Below are 14,389 nucleotides of genomic sequence, written 5' to 3' on the forward strand. Positions count from 1 at the left end.
CCGCCTGGTGCCACCGACTGGCCCGACATCTGCCAGGGTTCCCACTGGTTGCTGTGCAAACAGAGCATCCGGACGCAGTATTTAAAGCCGACCTCGAGCGAAAGCCTCTATCGCCACTTGTCTCGCCAAGGTAAGAACAGTTCATGCGCCGGATTGGGTCTAATTTCTTCATTGGGGAGAAAAGGCTGACGTTGTAACCCTTCGCAGATGTCACCGACGTGGACCCTGAGCGTGATCTGTGTCCTCTTTGGCGCATCTTACGGTAAGCGTCCGACTCTGATGATTTTGATGGAAGTCGAAGGTATCGTGACTCCGAGGGGCCATCGGTCGCGTCCCGAGGCGGTTCCACTAAACGGCTGAACAGAGTAGGACGTCCTAAGTGCTCTCCTCTGCCCTCATCGGACGTAAAATACAGATGTTTTTCCACAATCGGCTAAACTCCGATTAGCTATTTTATATTCAAACTCCGCCAAAATCCATCACTGATCCGTTGGTCCTGCATTGGAGATTGAAAGTTGACCGATCCGAATGCGATCAATCGCAAAGCTATTTTCACCGGAGGTCCAAATAGTTCGGTGCAGCTAAGCTGCCTCAAGACCGTTGGTAGATTCATTCAAGCGAAGACACGAACCGCCCGGTTTCTCGTCTCGTGTAAACGTTGCGTTCGGACCGAATAACCAACCGTCGCGTCGCATCCGTCCGCAGCGGCCGAGGTCTGCTTCACCGACCTCGGCTGCTTCAGCGACCTCCCTCCCTGGGGCGGCACCCCGCAAAGACCCGCCACCGTCCTGCCCTGGGACCCCGAGGAGCTCGGCACCCGCTTCCTCCTCTTCACGCAAAAGAACCGTTACTACCAGGCAAGAAGGAGCTCGTCGTCACGGCCGCCGTTCAACGCGTCTATCCCGCTCACGTGAATCCTCGTGTGCTGGAACTTTTAGGAGATCAAGATGGACAACACCATCCAGGCGTCCAACTACTATGGAGGGAGAAAGACTCGCTTCGTTATTCCCGGTCTTCTGGAAAAGGACGATGAAGACTGGCCTCAAGAGATGTGCAAGGTAACCGTCTAAAAAACTGTACTGAATTGGACATTAAACCTCGACAGATCCGTATCAAGACACGGCATCACATGCATCCGTTCACACGCCGACGGCGGCGGAGTTGCCGTGCAAGATGCTAACAGGGGTTTGCCGTCCAAGGACACTTTTGGGGTGCAGACGAGAAGACCTTCACCGGCTGAGCACCGGCCGCCACCGGGAATACATGGGATCAATAAGTTGGGCGGTCTAAGTTTGACTCTTCTTGGTGTATATTTACGTACACTTTGCAATTTTTCAATTTGAGCATTTGTATTTTCAAAGTATTTCACATCATTTCAAGCGAGAGAGAAACTTTCTGAAAACATTTGGCCGTCAACGTTGAGCCCACATCTACCGTCATCAACACGTCGCGGCCCAAACCTTCGCGGTTGACGGGCGGCCGGCGTCGCTGTTTCTTCTGCAATCCAGGTCATGCTGACGTGGGAGAACGTGAACTGCATCGCCGTGGAGTGGAAGAAAGGCGTGCGAAGCCCGTTCGCCCAGGCGGTCAACAACGCCAGGGTCCTCGGCGCCCAGGTGGCAGCCATGACCACCTTCCTCATGGTGAGTACGGCGCCGGCAGCCGGGGGTGTTTATAATTTGTGTGAGGAGATACAGAATCCAGCCGACCACGAGAGGATCTGGAGAACCAGAGATACGACCGTTCTATCGTTTGGGACGTTTCTCCGAAATGTGCTGCAGATGGTGACCGGCTGAGTGACTTTAGGTGACCAGACAGAATCCTTCAAATGTCGGACATCAAGCGGTGTCTTTGCAAAACTCTCGAGTCCACACATCCCATAATAATCAAACGTGCGGGTTTGACATGCGTCCGTTCGTTGGAGAGGCAGACGGTTCCCTTCAGCAGCTCAACACTTTCCCGTTGCAGCTTCAAAACAAAAACAGCCACTTTACTTCCTTGTTACCGACCGCATGTCTGTGAACTGACCAATCAGAAGCAGCTGCTGAAAATACAGCATATTCATGAAAATGAGCATCATTCCCGCGCACGTGGTAAACTAAAGTACTCACAGAGTAAACTGCTTTTCAACCACATTGATTTAAAATGCGATGAATGAATGAATGCAGTGAAATTACTGGTACATTTTGCAATCAAGTAATAAGCCAGATTTGTTACTGGCGCCTCTTGAACTCTACGAACGGATCCTAAACAGAGCAGCCGCCCATGTTGGCTTGTCTCAGAATTAAAAAAACCTTCGAGCGACAAAGTGTTGAGGGTTTTTTTTATTGTTTTTTCTCCCCATATTGCCGCTTCTGTAAACGCAGACGGTTAAAATAAATCCCAAATCGCGCGGCAGAGGCTTCCGGTGGCAGGAGGCCGAAAGGGAAATTCACGCGTGCTCGGAAAAACGGCGATAAAACGCGAGTGACGCGAGGAGTTGTAATTGAATTCTAATGCCGGCGGCTTCCAGGGGAGATACAAGCAGAAGGCCGAGCGCTTCCATCTCATCGGGCACGGACTCGGGGCGCACGTGGCCGGGGACGTCGGCAGCAGGATCGGCGGCATCGCCCGCATCACAGGTAGACGCGCCGACGCTTTATCGCTTTATCTGATAAAGCGTTATATAATGATTATATTATGTATCTTAAATTCATGATCAAGGGAATTTAAAAGGAATTATTTGGAGTGGCGTGAGTTTTATTTCGAATTTTATAGAAAAGTGTCTTAGCTAATGGATTAATTCACACAAATTACAAATCAATCTAATGACTTATTTAGCCTATATTTGCTTTAGAAAAAGCGAACGTAGAAAAGCACGTCAACATGGATTTTGAGCGACATGGATTTTCTTGTTTTCCACAGTGTGCTTAAATAAGATAAATGACTTTTTAAAACGTATCCCATCTGTTTTTCAAATTGTCTTTCAAAAAATAATTGGGTATTGAATATGGAATGAAATTCCATCGTTTTATAAACGTTGTATGCGGAAATTATATTTTACGGTATCAGTCTAAATCAGTGGTTCTTAACCTTGTCGGAGGCACCGAACCCCACCAGTTTCATATGCTCGTTCACCGCGCCCTTCTTTAGTAAAAAATAAAATGTGATTTTTTTAACTGGTGCACGAAATGAATTGTGCATTAATATCACCTTGTTCGAATGACAAAACCAACACAGTGCATGAACTCAAAACAACTTACCTCAGTGTGACTTCTGCGGTTGCCTTTGAGAACCTCGGAGCAGGACGCTTTCGATGACTGTGCCCACTAACTGCAGACGAGCGCGAGGGGTGGACCTCTGCGGCGGAGGCTCCACCGAACCCCTGAGACCGGCTCGCCGAACCCCTAGGGTTCGATCGAACCCGGGTTAAGAACCGCTGCTTTATCGGCTTGAGAAGCGGGTCAGTCGAGGCCTGCGCTCGCCCGGCCGGGTTTGTTCGCAGAGGATCGGCTAGAAACGCCGCTGGTTGGTACGTTTGGGTGAAAGCATGTGTTTCCCACAAAGGGCTGGACCCCATCGAACCCTATTTCCAGGAGACCAACGCCTCGGTGCGCTTGGACACCACGGACGCCGTCTACGTGGATGTGATTCACACCGACGGGCTGCCGTTCTTCTCCAAGCTCGGTGAGCGTCGCCGTCCGAGCGCTAGATCGGGAACATGGAAGCGATGGAACGAAAGCTACAATCGCACGTTTGATTTTTTTCTTTTCGGGACGATGATCGACGGGTCGTGTCGCCGCGGCTTCAGGTCTGGGAATGTCAGAGCGCATCGGACACATCGACTTCTACCCCAACGGAGGAGAGCTGATGCCGGGGTGTCAGGCCAACAGAGGAGATCCCGCCGACCTGGACGACATCTGGCAGGGTGAGATCCGCTTCCGCACCCAAGCTTACGGACGTAAAACGGGCGGTTTCAAACCCGTAAGTCGGGTTTCGGTGGAATCGGGTTTTTAATTTCGCGCCGGACCCGGATTTTTTTTCCGTCGCGTCGGAAATCCCTCCGTCGGTGCCGATCTGGCGGAGCTTCCGATTGCGTTTGGTGTTGGAAAAATAATCTTGGAAGGAGGAGTTTGGTGAAAGGTGAGGAGAACAAATCAAAGGGATTCCTTCCATGGAAATCCTAAATGGGAGATGATTGATGTTCTCCTCTATCACGGCACGCTCCAGGTCCAGACCGCAGACTTCTCCTATACATAACACAATGACGCACACATCCTATTTTCTCATCCGTGAACCCCCACAATGCCCCCGGGGGGAACGTTGGAGTCGTCCCAATGGAAAAATTGTAAAGAAACACCAGCCGGAGTTATTCCCACCGGACCTATCTGAGCAAATATTTTCTAAAACGGACGACAACTGCCTTCTTTTGAAATGTGCCGCCGAGCAGCGAGGCTCAAGTGGCAGCATTGGTGCCGTGCCGGGTCCGGCGGGGGGGCGGAGGCTCGCTGGCACAGCTGAATCTGCCACTTTTGATCCTATAGATAAGAGAGGGAGAGTGGGAGCCAGGGCTGCATAGCTGGAGGTCCTGGAGCGCCTGGTGTTTGCTCTGCGCTGGAAAAGAAAACAACAGAAGCCGTGACCTCTTACTATGTCTGTCCCCGCGGACGCTGTTTGTCTTTCTTTCTGTCATCCTCCAGCCGACATCTGAGCTCGACCGCCGCTCGCCAGAAGCCGTTTTTCAATTCCGACCGACTCCCGTCCCGTCTCTATAATCCTCCCCAAATGGACGATTACCGCGTTTCTAACCGCCCTCTGTGTATCGTATAACGAAGAAAATGCGTATGAAAGCGTGTAAAAAGGTGGCGCGCAAAAACTATGCATTTATGGTAAAGTCGTGTCAAGCGGCATTAGTACTCATAGTAGTTATTGTACCGCCGGCGTATTCGCATCAAGACAAGTCATTCAAAGAGAATGATGTCCGAGCTATCGGTGTCTCCGTCATACTTGGCTTTCGTCGACGTCTCGTCAGTCGTCCGTCAAGTGTTCTTCCCGCTCGATGAAGAAAAGGTCAGCGGTTGAAATCCGAAATCCGACCCCCGGTTCCGCATTCCCGTCCCTTCTCTTCGTCCTCGTTACCTTGTCCCTCCATTAGCGATGATCCCTGACACGTCTTCTCCCCTCCATCTCATCCTATCTTTGGACAGGCACCGCCAAGTTCCATGGATGCAACCACAGACGGGCCTACGAGTACTACATGGAGAGCATGGTGAAGCCCCAGGGCTTCGTGGGATACCGCTGCGCCGACGCCCAGAGTTTCGCGGCCGTAAGTTTCTGCTGTTTAAGCAAACCGGACGCTGTTGAAGCCGCTGATTTTTCTAGCTCTCGCTTTTCTCAACATAGCTTTTTTAATTTGCATCTTTGGAAGCAAAGATGGATCCGAGAACCGGATAGGTTTCGTGCGGCTCGGCTAAAATCGTGAGATCCTCCCGAGTCTAAAGTCCTTAGCCTTCCCTTTATCTGGCAAGAGATGCTAAGTGGACCTCCCTGGGCTACAGACAAAGGTGAAGATGGTGATGTTCTCTTTGGGAGTGAGGAGGATCAGGAACGAGGCCCTCAGAGGGGGAGGGGAAGGTTGACGTCCTCGCGTCGATGTTGCCGAATCTACACCGGCAGGACAACTCGCCATCGAGCGACGAGAGCCAGATCCGGCTCGGTCGGCCTCCGGTCCGGATCCGTCTCGGGTCGGTGACGCCACGACCCGCCGGTGATGTCCGATCTCGCAGAGGTTCAACCGAAGTTGGGTGACCTTTAAATGGTCTCAACTCAGAGCGCTTTCATGGCCTTGTGGTTTCAAAGCTCTTCGCACCCGTTTGTGCCGTACAAGGTGCTGACCAGACCACATGGAGCAACCGGGCAGCCAAAAGCCCGGCTCCGGTGCCAACTGGGACCGGATCTCCGATGGGTGCTTTTAATGTCCCCTCAAGAATCAGAACCACCAACCTGCACAGGCGTAGAGTCGTAATCTACACCTGGTCACCTCCTGACAGAAAGGGTAGCAGTACCCAACTTCCACATGGTGGCATTGTTATCCCCAATGACCTGAATCCTGCTTCTACAAACCTGCGCTGCCATAGCAACAGCAGCAGATGTGCTGCCGTATGATTTCTTTTGTCCTTATGCGTGATTGCGGGTCGACTTTCTAAAGGGGTGAAACTCGACAGGAGGTTATTGGATAGATTAAACAGACGCTGACTTGTATGCCCTCGTCAAGACACGACGCTCGAGGTCTTCGGCTCAGAGGCGAAACTCAGTCCGCCGATGTGAGACACAACAGGGGTTTGGAAGCCATGAATTAACCCGTGTCTTTGTAAACATGCGTTCATCTGTACGTTTGGATTGATGTGACCCGCCTGATTGGCCGCTTTGTTTCGGGGGGAGGTGGCGGGTAGGTGGTTACGTATTTGATTCCTCAGTTGGAACGGGTTAGCGCAGACACGGTTAGCTTCCAAACCTGTACCCTCGTCTGACCGGGTAAACTCGAGGGGACGAAAACAGCAGCAACGGACGTTTGGGAACGTTTGGGAACGTCCAATTAGAATATCTTTTTCTTGCTCCGCATTACAGTCGAGAAATGTTACCGTACGTGAAAATAGCCGTCGAGATATAAACCGCAGACAAAAGATCTGGGACATATCTTATGTCCCTCTTTAAAAGTGACTCAGGGCTATCAGATGGAAGACAAGGGAAGGGGCTCATATCTCCCCCTCACGTTTATGGGGCCGCCACCTGTTGCTGCTGTGTGACACTGATACGGCTGTGAACAATTTCTTTTGGTTTTAGAAGTCGATTCGGCGAGATTGGATTTTTGTCGCCGCGAAGGGTGGATGTAAATGGGCTTCCCTCATGTCCTCGGCGGGGGAGACTTGTATCTGCAGCTGTTGGCGTTAATGACAGTTTATCCCCGCTTTGGTCACATGTCCCCATCAAAGAAGGCGCCGGCGGCGTCGCGTACGACCTCCAGCGACTGTTGAGCGATTACAGCGCCTCCTTGTCGTCCTCGTTGTAAACGCGGTACGTCGCTGCCGTCCTCCGCGTTGATGCTTTCGAGGTGGCGAGCTGCCGCGGGCGTCCGGAGGGAACGTATCTGACGCCGTTAGCCGGAGACGACGCGAGAATGCGTGAGCTCACTCGTCACGGCGCTTTCCTTCGCAGGGGGTGTGCTTCCCGTGCCCGGACGACAAATGTCCTCAGATGGGGCTTAACGTTGACCGGTTCGGTGCGACCGATGACGCCTCCAAGTTCTTCTTCAGCACCGGCAGTTCAAAGCCCTTCGGCCGTAAGTAAACCCGTCCTTCCAACGGATCGCTGGTCGATGCGGTACTTGCGCACTCCTTTCAGATGAGAAGCCCGACCTCGGCCTCGGATACCAAAGGAACAGGGTTCAAACATGCAGCCGCCGACTTCTGGTTGCCCGTCGGTCCCCGAAGTTGTAGCTCAAGTGACACGGCACATGAAAAAGGTCTACCGAGGTTCTGTCATCCAGGTCAAGGTTGATCTTGAAGCTTCTTCGGTTCTACAAGACCACCGGAAGTTTTGCCGTTTAATGACGGTTAGGGTTGAGCTGCTTCGTTATGTTAATAGAGGAGTGGTTTTGCAGAGATCAGGTCTCAGCAGAGCCTCCATGAAACCCTGTGCTGAGATCCATCTCCGGACAGATCGTACCAGATCTGCACCCAGCAAACCCCCCAAAGAGATCCCGACCCCGAGCGGGCCCTGGTGACTGTCGCCCGAACCTCAGCGGGACGAACTTACGGGCGTCTTCTTGTTGGACACGATCCCTGCATCGGCCTCCCGATGACCTTTTCAGAGTCCACCTGGAGTGAACCGGTACCTTTTGTTCCCCGAAAGACGTGCGCGCCAAGCAAAGCGCACACAAACACAACAACTCCATTCAAGCTAATTTCTGCGAAACAACTCCCTCATTTCTATAAACCGATCTGAATTCGGACTGGCAGCCACTCCGCGGCGGTTACAGGCCGGACACCCTCTTGGCACCTCGGCTCGCGGCAGCAGCGGCCCAGTGTTATTACTTCTGTGAATATCAAAGCTATTATTGTCACATATCTGCTATTACCATGTAACTGTCAGCGCCGCTATTAGCATCCTGAGGTGCTAATAATACCCCCTCACTCTCTAGCGCACTCTTGCTGCCCTCCTCTCTGGGTCACGGGGGAACGTTGGGTTTCTGGAAATGATTTTAAAGAGCGTCTCTATGTGGAAAGCGTCATGAGACCCCCGGGTTGTGATTTGGCGCCATAAAGAATAAAATCTGATCTGACTCCACTTGAATCTCCGGGCTTCTGGGACGGGAGGCGAAACGTCGTCAAGCGGAAATAAATCCGGTCAAGGCGCCAAGACGAGATCTGACGACTCGCGATCACGAGAGAGAATGAATCCTAAGTTTAGTTTGTTTCTCCTCCAGGCTACACCTACAGGGTGAGGCTGACTCTGGACGGCCCCAGCTGGCCAAACCCCGGCTTCATGTACGTGGCTCTGGCCGGAGACAGCGACACCACGGGGGAACATCAGCTGCACAGGTAAGAGCTGCCAAATGACAATAATGTGTTTTATTGTAATATAATTTGGACCCTCTTGCCCTGGAAGATGCCTGTTAAATCTAATAATGTTCGCTTCATAGTGTCTTAACAAATTAATGAACCCCCTGTGAAGATAAACGTTATCTTATCCGCATTTAAATTCACATTACATCGCTGCCACGGGACGTGGATGAGAATAAGATCTTGGCGTTTTATAACGGCATCTTGCTAACATGTGCATAGTGAATAATTGTGATGAAAAGCTGCAAAATTAAAAAAAAATAGTGTGTATTGACAAGAATTGAGTTATAATTATACTAATAATAATCCCTATATTGTTCATAACACTGCTCTGGAGCACTAAATAAGATTTGAAAAGGATATTTTTACACATTTTTAGTATCTTACAATCTATCAATACACAATCTATATAATTCTATTTCAAGCGAATGATTCAGATCCATCGGCATAACGGAGTGGGTTGATGGTTTGGCTTCTCATGGGCGAACACAGCGGGACGGTTTTGCATAAATTAAGAGCGTTCTTGACACAAGGAGCCGTTTGACGAGTCCGGGTTCTCCGCGGTCCCTCAGAGGCACCCTGAAGCCCGGCAGAACCTACGAGATGCTGCTGCACACGGAGGTGGAGCTGTACGCGGTGAAGGAGGTGACGTTCAGGTGGAACAACCACATCATCAATCCCATGAACCCCAAGTACGGAGCGACCAGGGTGGAGGTGCAGAGAGGCAAAGACAAGAAGATGTGAGTTCCGCGTTTCTACCGTTTTTATGATCTGCAGGTTTTCCAAAAACCTGCGCGGTTTAGGTCGAGAACATCCGAGAGGCAAAGGATGAACCAGAGGTGGCGTGAAACGCTGGAATCCACCAAACACTGTGATTTGATTCTTCTAAATGAAGAAAAAATGCTTCAAAAGACGCAGCGGTTCGGAATCGCGAGAAGCAAGTCCCCGCTTCAGTTCCGACAAGAGGCCTTTCCTGCGTGGGTTTCCTCCCGCAGGCCTCAGACATGGAGGTTCCAGCAGGTGCAGCAGAAACCCTCCGAAGGCCCGGTGTGAAGAGCAAGAACAACAACGGAGCATCACAAGTGTCCTCCTCAAACACCCGCTGTCCGGTTGGACGTCTCCCTGTGACGTGGGAACAACAGAGCGAACGCTCGCGTGTCCCTCAGCTCGACTCCTGGTGAAGGATAAGCCACATTGATTAGGAATGAATGAACTGATGGAGTTCATTGAACAGAGAAAGTACACTTAGACAAGAGCTGCACGTGGGCAGACATCGTCTTCTTTGGGAACGAGTGCTTGTTCGATGCACGATAACCACATCATACTAATAATCAGTGTATTTATGAAGGAGTTTACGTATGAACTGGTGATGTGCATCCAGGGCGCCACCTAGCGGCGGCACCTGGAGCTGCAGCGGGTGAGGTCACGACCCAACCAACCGTGGACTGCGTGTACCTTCTGCAGCCGCAGGAGGGCAGCAAAGGACCGCCGCCCTCAAATAAATCAGTGCTTTATGGGGGAAGATGGGGGGCCCCTTTCAAAGTTTGAAAAAGGTGGAAGGATTCCAGGTGGTCTTGTGTATTTGTGCCAAAGCACAATAGGCGTCTCCACGGCCTCACGGTGTCTCCATGTCTCGTCCCTCACAGCACTGTGTTCTGCAGCACCGAGAACGTGGTGGAGAACGCCATCCAGACTGTGCTCCCCTGCCAGTCTTGAGCAGCCGCCGCCGCCGCCGCCGCCGCCAAGCTGCAATAAAGATTTTTTAACCAAACACCTTTGACTCTGTCGTTTGGTGGAAAAACCCTTGAATGGGAATTCAGAAAATCAGCTGATATAAAGCAGACGTGAAGTAGTTTCCTATAAATGAACTCCAAAACACACACACACTCAGGAAGACGTGTCTGTGTGCTGACAAAAATCCTAAAATGTTGATGGCTTGAAGTTACACAGTTCACACACTCCCATTCACTCAGTCGCCTGTACTGATTTCCATCTATCTGTGTATCTATGCAGAAACCATTCGCCCTCTCATTCACACGTCTTAGAGACATGAAGCCACTCACACCATCCAGAAACAACCACTGAACAAAATAACAACCACAAAATGAATCCTCTTTCAGGAGCATATTTTTTGGTGTGGGGTTTTTTTCAAATGTATTTGTAACGCTTCTCGGCGGGCTGGGTCGATAATTATCCCCCTTTTTGTTGTAAAATGTATTTACCCCTTCTTATCTTTTACCTCAAAGATTATAAAAAATACTTCTTATAGAAAACAAATCACCAAAGCACTTTACGAAAATAACTTGTCATTTATTAAACAGAAATAAGAATGCATCGGAAAAATAAAAATGAAATTATGATCGTTGTTCACAGCGGTTTCTCAAACCCAGAATCAGCAGGTACTAATAATAAAAAGAGGCTGTCACCCTGTGACTCACTGGCTCTTAATGTATAAAATAAAACTTATCCGGTCATTACAGGACCAGAGGAAAGTCAAATGAGAACGGTGTCACCTTTGTATAACATTTAAATTGTGGGCCCACACCTACACACCAGCTGGTGATCAGATAAAAAAATTAAAGATAAATAAACCCCCGGTTGCAGGCCTGATCGACGCTGAAGAACACGGGAGCCAAAAAACGTACAGGCCCTTTAATTCGGTTGGTAGAAGAAAAATAAGAGGCGAATCCTCCCTCTTTGAGCAGTCAGTCAGCAAAATGAAGCGGAGTACTCACTCTTTGAGAAGATTCAATGTCAGCGTTCTTTATTCCACCTCCTGACAGTGCAGACTGGAGGAGTCGGCTGAGGCGGCGGGCAGGAAGGGATGGTCGCCGTTTCCCTCGTGGCCAGAGGAGCTGCCGGGCCTTTCCTGGTCTCCTGGAGCGCTATCTGGGCTGAGTGAATTGGCGTCCGCGGTTAACGATCCAGTTAGCTTAGCCAGCTAACTAACACGACGGCAGAGTCCTTCTTTGGCGTCGTCACAGTTCTTTTTTTCTTGTCGTGCGGCACTCCGGTCACTGCTGCAGGTAAAGTGCTCGACCGCTCGGCACTTTACATCTTTACATCAAGCAGAACCTGAACTTTTTCAGTCCAGGAAGTCCTGCAGCTGCAGAGCCTCACGTGCACCTTCTCGTCCCACCCTCACACACACACACACCTGGTTGCACCTTACTTCCGCCTTACTTCCGCCCTCCCAGCCAACTGGAAACAGAAAAACTGACAGACGATTCAATGTCCAATCGCAGGTTGCAAAAGAAACACTGCTAGTTGCACACTCCACCAACAGATGCTTTGATTGGTACAGAAAAACAACAACAAAAACATATAATACAATTTTCTATAGCTAAATTACTTTTAACAGGAACAAAACAGTAGAGTCTAAAAATACTGCAATTCCTTGAAACCAAAACAAAAATATATGATTAAAGAAACCCCAAACTTCCCAGGGGTTACACCTTCCCCGCCTTAATGTCTGAATGTCCCCATCAGACTCACATAAGACTATATCGTTCTGGTTATCTTTATGAAAGCTCACTATTGCTGTCAGACGTGGCGTTTGGATAACTTATCTGAGTTAGCAAACCTCTGAACAGAATGGATTCAGGCTCATCAGAACTAAGGCGCAAACTGTCTTCCCTGTCCTCTCAGCCCTGAGCTCGGGAGCTGGATCTGCATCCACAGCCCAGGTGTTGGAGATAGGGACGTCTCCCTCCTCCAGCTCCGCTGCCCAAGGAGGTTCAGGCAGTTGGTCCTCTTCAACTGGTAACTCTCTGAAGCCCCGATCAGCAACAGCAGATGTGTCATCACGCTGGAGCAAGCTTCTGTCTGACGGCTGGGTCATTCCCACCACAGCTGCACCTCCTGTCAGCTGATCGGTCCTGGTCCGATCTGCTCGGTGGCCAGGAAGACCACCTTTCTCAAGACTTTTATCAGCAAGCGTTCTAACCTTCTCAAAAAGTCAGACAACTTTTCTTTAAGTTGTTGATGCAAGCTCCCGAACGCCAAATACAAGTCTTCTTCTGACTCTGGCGTTCCAAAAGCACTATCAAGTGCTTCCAAATAGTTCTCAGAGCTTGCTTCGGGTTCATTAAGACGCACTGCTTTAAAAATCTCTAGTGCAGGTCCTTTAAGACTCTCAACAATTCTCTTACGTTTTTCTCCGTCATCATCAAGCGTGCCGGTTCAAGCCAGTGTTCAAAATCTTCTTCCCCCCCAGGTGTGGGAAGGTTCCCTGAGAATGTACCTGGGCGACGGAAAGCAGTGTTCTCATTAAGTTTCAGGGTTTTTCCTAATAAATCTCCGACGGCCTGAATTATGGACTCTGGCGAACCTCTTTGTGAGCCTCCAGATAGCAGAACACAAACATCATCGATTGTTTTTCCCTCTTCTTTCATTAGCTTCTCAAGCTTGATTGAGAAATCCTCCTCGGTATTTTCTGACTGAGGAAGGAGAACTTTCCACTTGGACCGTCCATCTGAGGACACTAAGAAAGGAGGGATGCGTTCTGGATCCACTTCGTTGCAGGACTCACAGAGCACGACATTGCTGTCTGTTTCGCGGTCAAGTTGAACAACTCTTACTCACTTTCATTAATGCTTTGACTGCCTGCAGTCTCTTCAATGTGAGATACTTCAGTAGTAGATGGAACATCACATCATACAAAGACAGGCACTGGATTTATGTTAATCTCAATACACCGGGATGTAAACTTGGCTCTTAACTGGGCCTCTTTCTGGTCAGACATTTTGATGAATGCTGGTACCTTTATTCATTTTTTCTCTCTCTGATAGGGGATAGAAATATGAATTTGGGAAAACTCCCAGCGGTGCCTCCAATTTATGTAGCGCTTCTCTAACCCTGTTAAGAGGTCTTTTACCTCAAAGTCCGTAAAAAATACTACTTATAGAAAACAAATCACCAAAGCACTTTACAAAAATAATTTAAGTAATTTATTAAACAGAAATAAGAATGCGTCAGAAAAATAAAAAGGAAATTATGAAACCGGTTTCTCAAACCCAGACTGCCGTGGATTGTCGTCCGCGGTTAGCGAGCCAGTTAGCTTAGCCAGCTAACTAACGCGACGGCAAAGTCCATCTTTGGCGTCGTCACAGTTCTTTTTTTCTTGTCGTGCTGCAGTCCGGTCACTGTAGCAGGTAATGTGCTTGACCGCTCGGCATTTTACATCAAGCATGTTGTTTGTTGCGTAAAAGACGACCGGAGACATCAGAGTTACCTTACTGAAGAGCAGGGCACAGGTGATGATAGCAAGTGGTACCAATAGACGAGAGTCTGCGCATGTGCTGATTGAAAGTAAACATATGTGTTTAATTATCCAATATTACTGTGTCCGCAGTCAATATTCTACAAAGCAGAACCTGAACTTTTTCAGTCCAGAAAGTCCTACAGGTGCAGCTCACCTGCTCCTTCTCCTCCCTCACACACACACACCTGGTTGCGCCTCACCCTGCCTTACTTCCGCCCTCCCACCCAATAGGAAACAGAAATACTGACGAGACGATTCAATGCCCAATCACAGGTTGCGAAAGAAACACTGCTAGTTGCACACTCCACCAAAAGATGCTTTGATTGGTACAGAAAAACAACAACAAAAACATATAATACAAATCTCTCCAGCAAAATTACTTTTAACATGAACAAAACGGTAGAGTCTAAAAATACTGCAATTCCTTAAAACCAAAACCAAAATATATGATTAAAGAAATACCAAATATCCCAGGGGTTACATATTTATTTTTCGATCCAGCGTCCATCCCTTACTGGGCGGCGGA

At 49.4% G+C, this 14,389-nt stretch overlaps 1 protein-coding gene across 1 annotated transcript; it reads left to right on the forward strand.

Annotated features, from left to right (window-relative positions):
- Positions 1-207: 207 nt before the first annotated feature.
- On the forward strand, positions 208-10,613 carry LOC147236069 (inactive pancreatic lipase-related protein 1-like). Its single transcript, XM_086160849.1, has 12 exons — positions 208-262; positions 706-857; positions 939-1,058; positions 1,509-1,643; positions 2,513-2,621; positions 3,547-3,666; positions 3,791-3,907; positions 5,187-5,305; positions 7,195-7,318; positions 8,465-8,579; positions 9,173-9,340; positions 10,247-10,613. The coding sequence occupies exons 1-12, from the start codon at positions 208-210 to the stop codon at positions 10,314-10,316; spliced, it is 1,404 nt and encodes a 467-aa protein (XP_086016975.1). The 3' UTR covers positions 10,317-10,613.
- The last annotated feature ends 3,776 nt before the right edge of the window (positions 10,614-14,389 follow it).

This window comes from Fistularia commersonii, chromosome 2 (genome assembly GCF_037954325.1).
Source record: "Fistularia commersonii isolate RoL2024-O1a breed Wild chromosome 2, RoL_Fcom_v1.0, whole genome shotgun sequence".
Classification (NCBI taxonomy): Eukaryota; Metazoa; Chordata; class Actinopteri; order Syngnathiformes; family Fistulariidae; genus Fistularia; species Fistularia commersonii.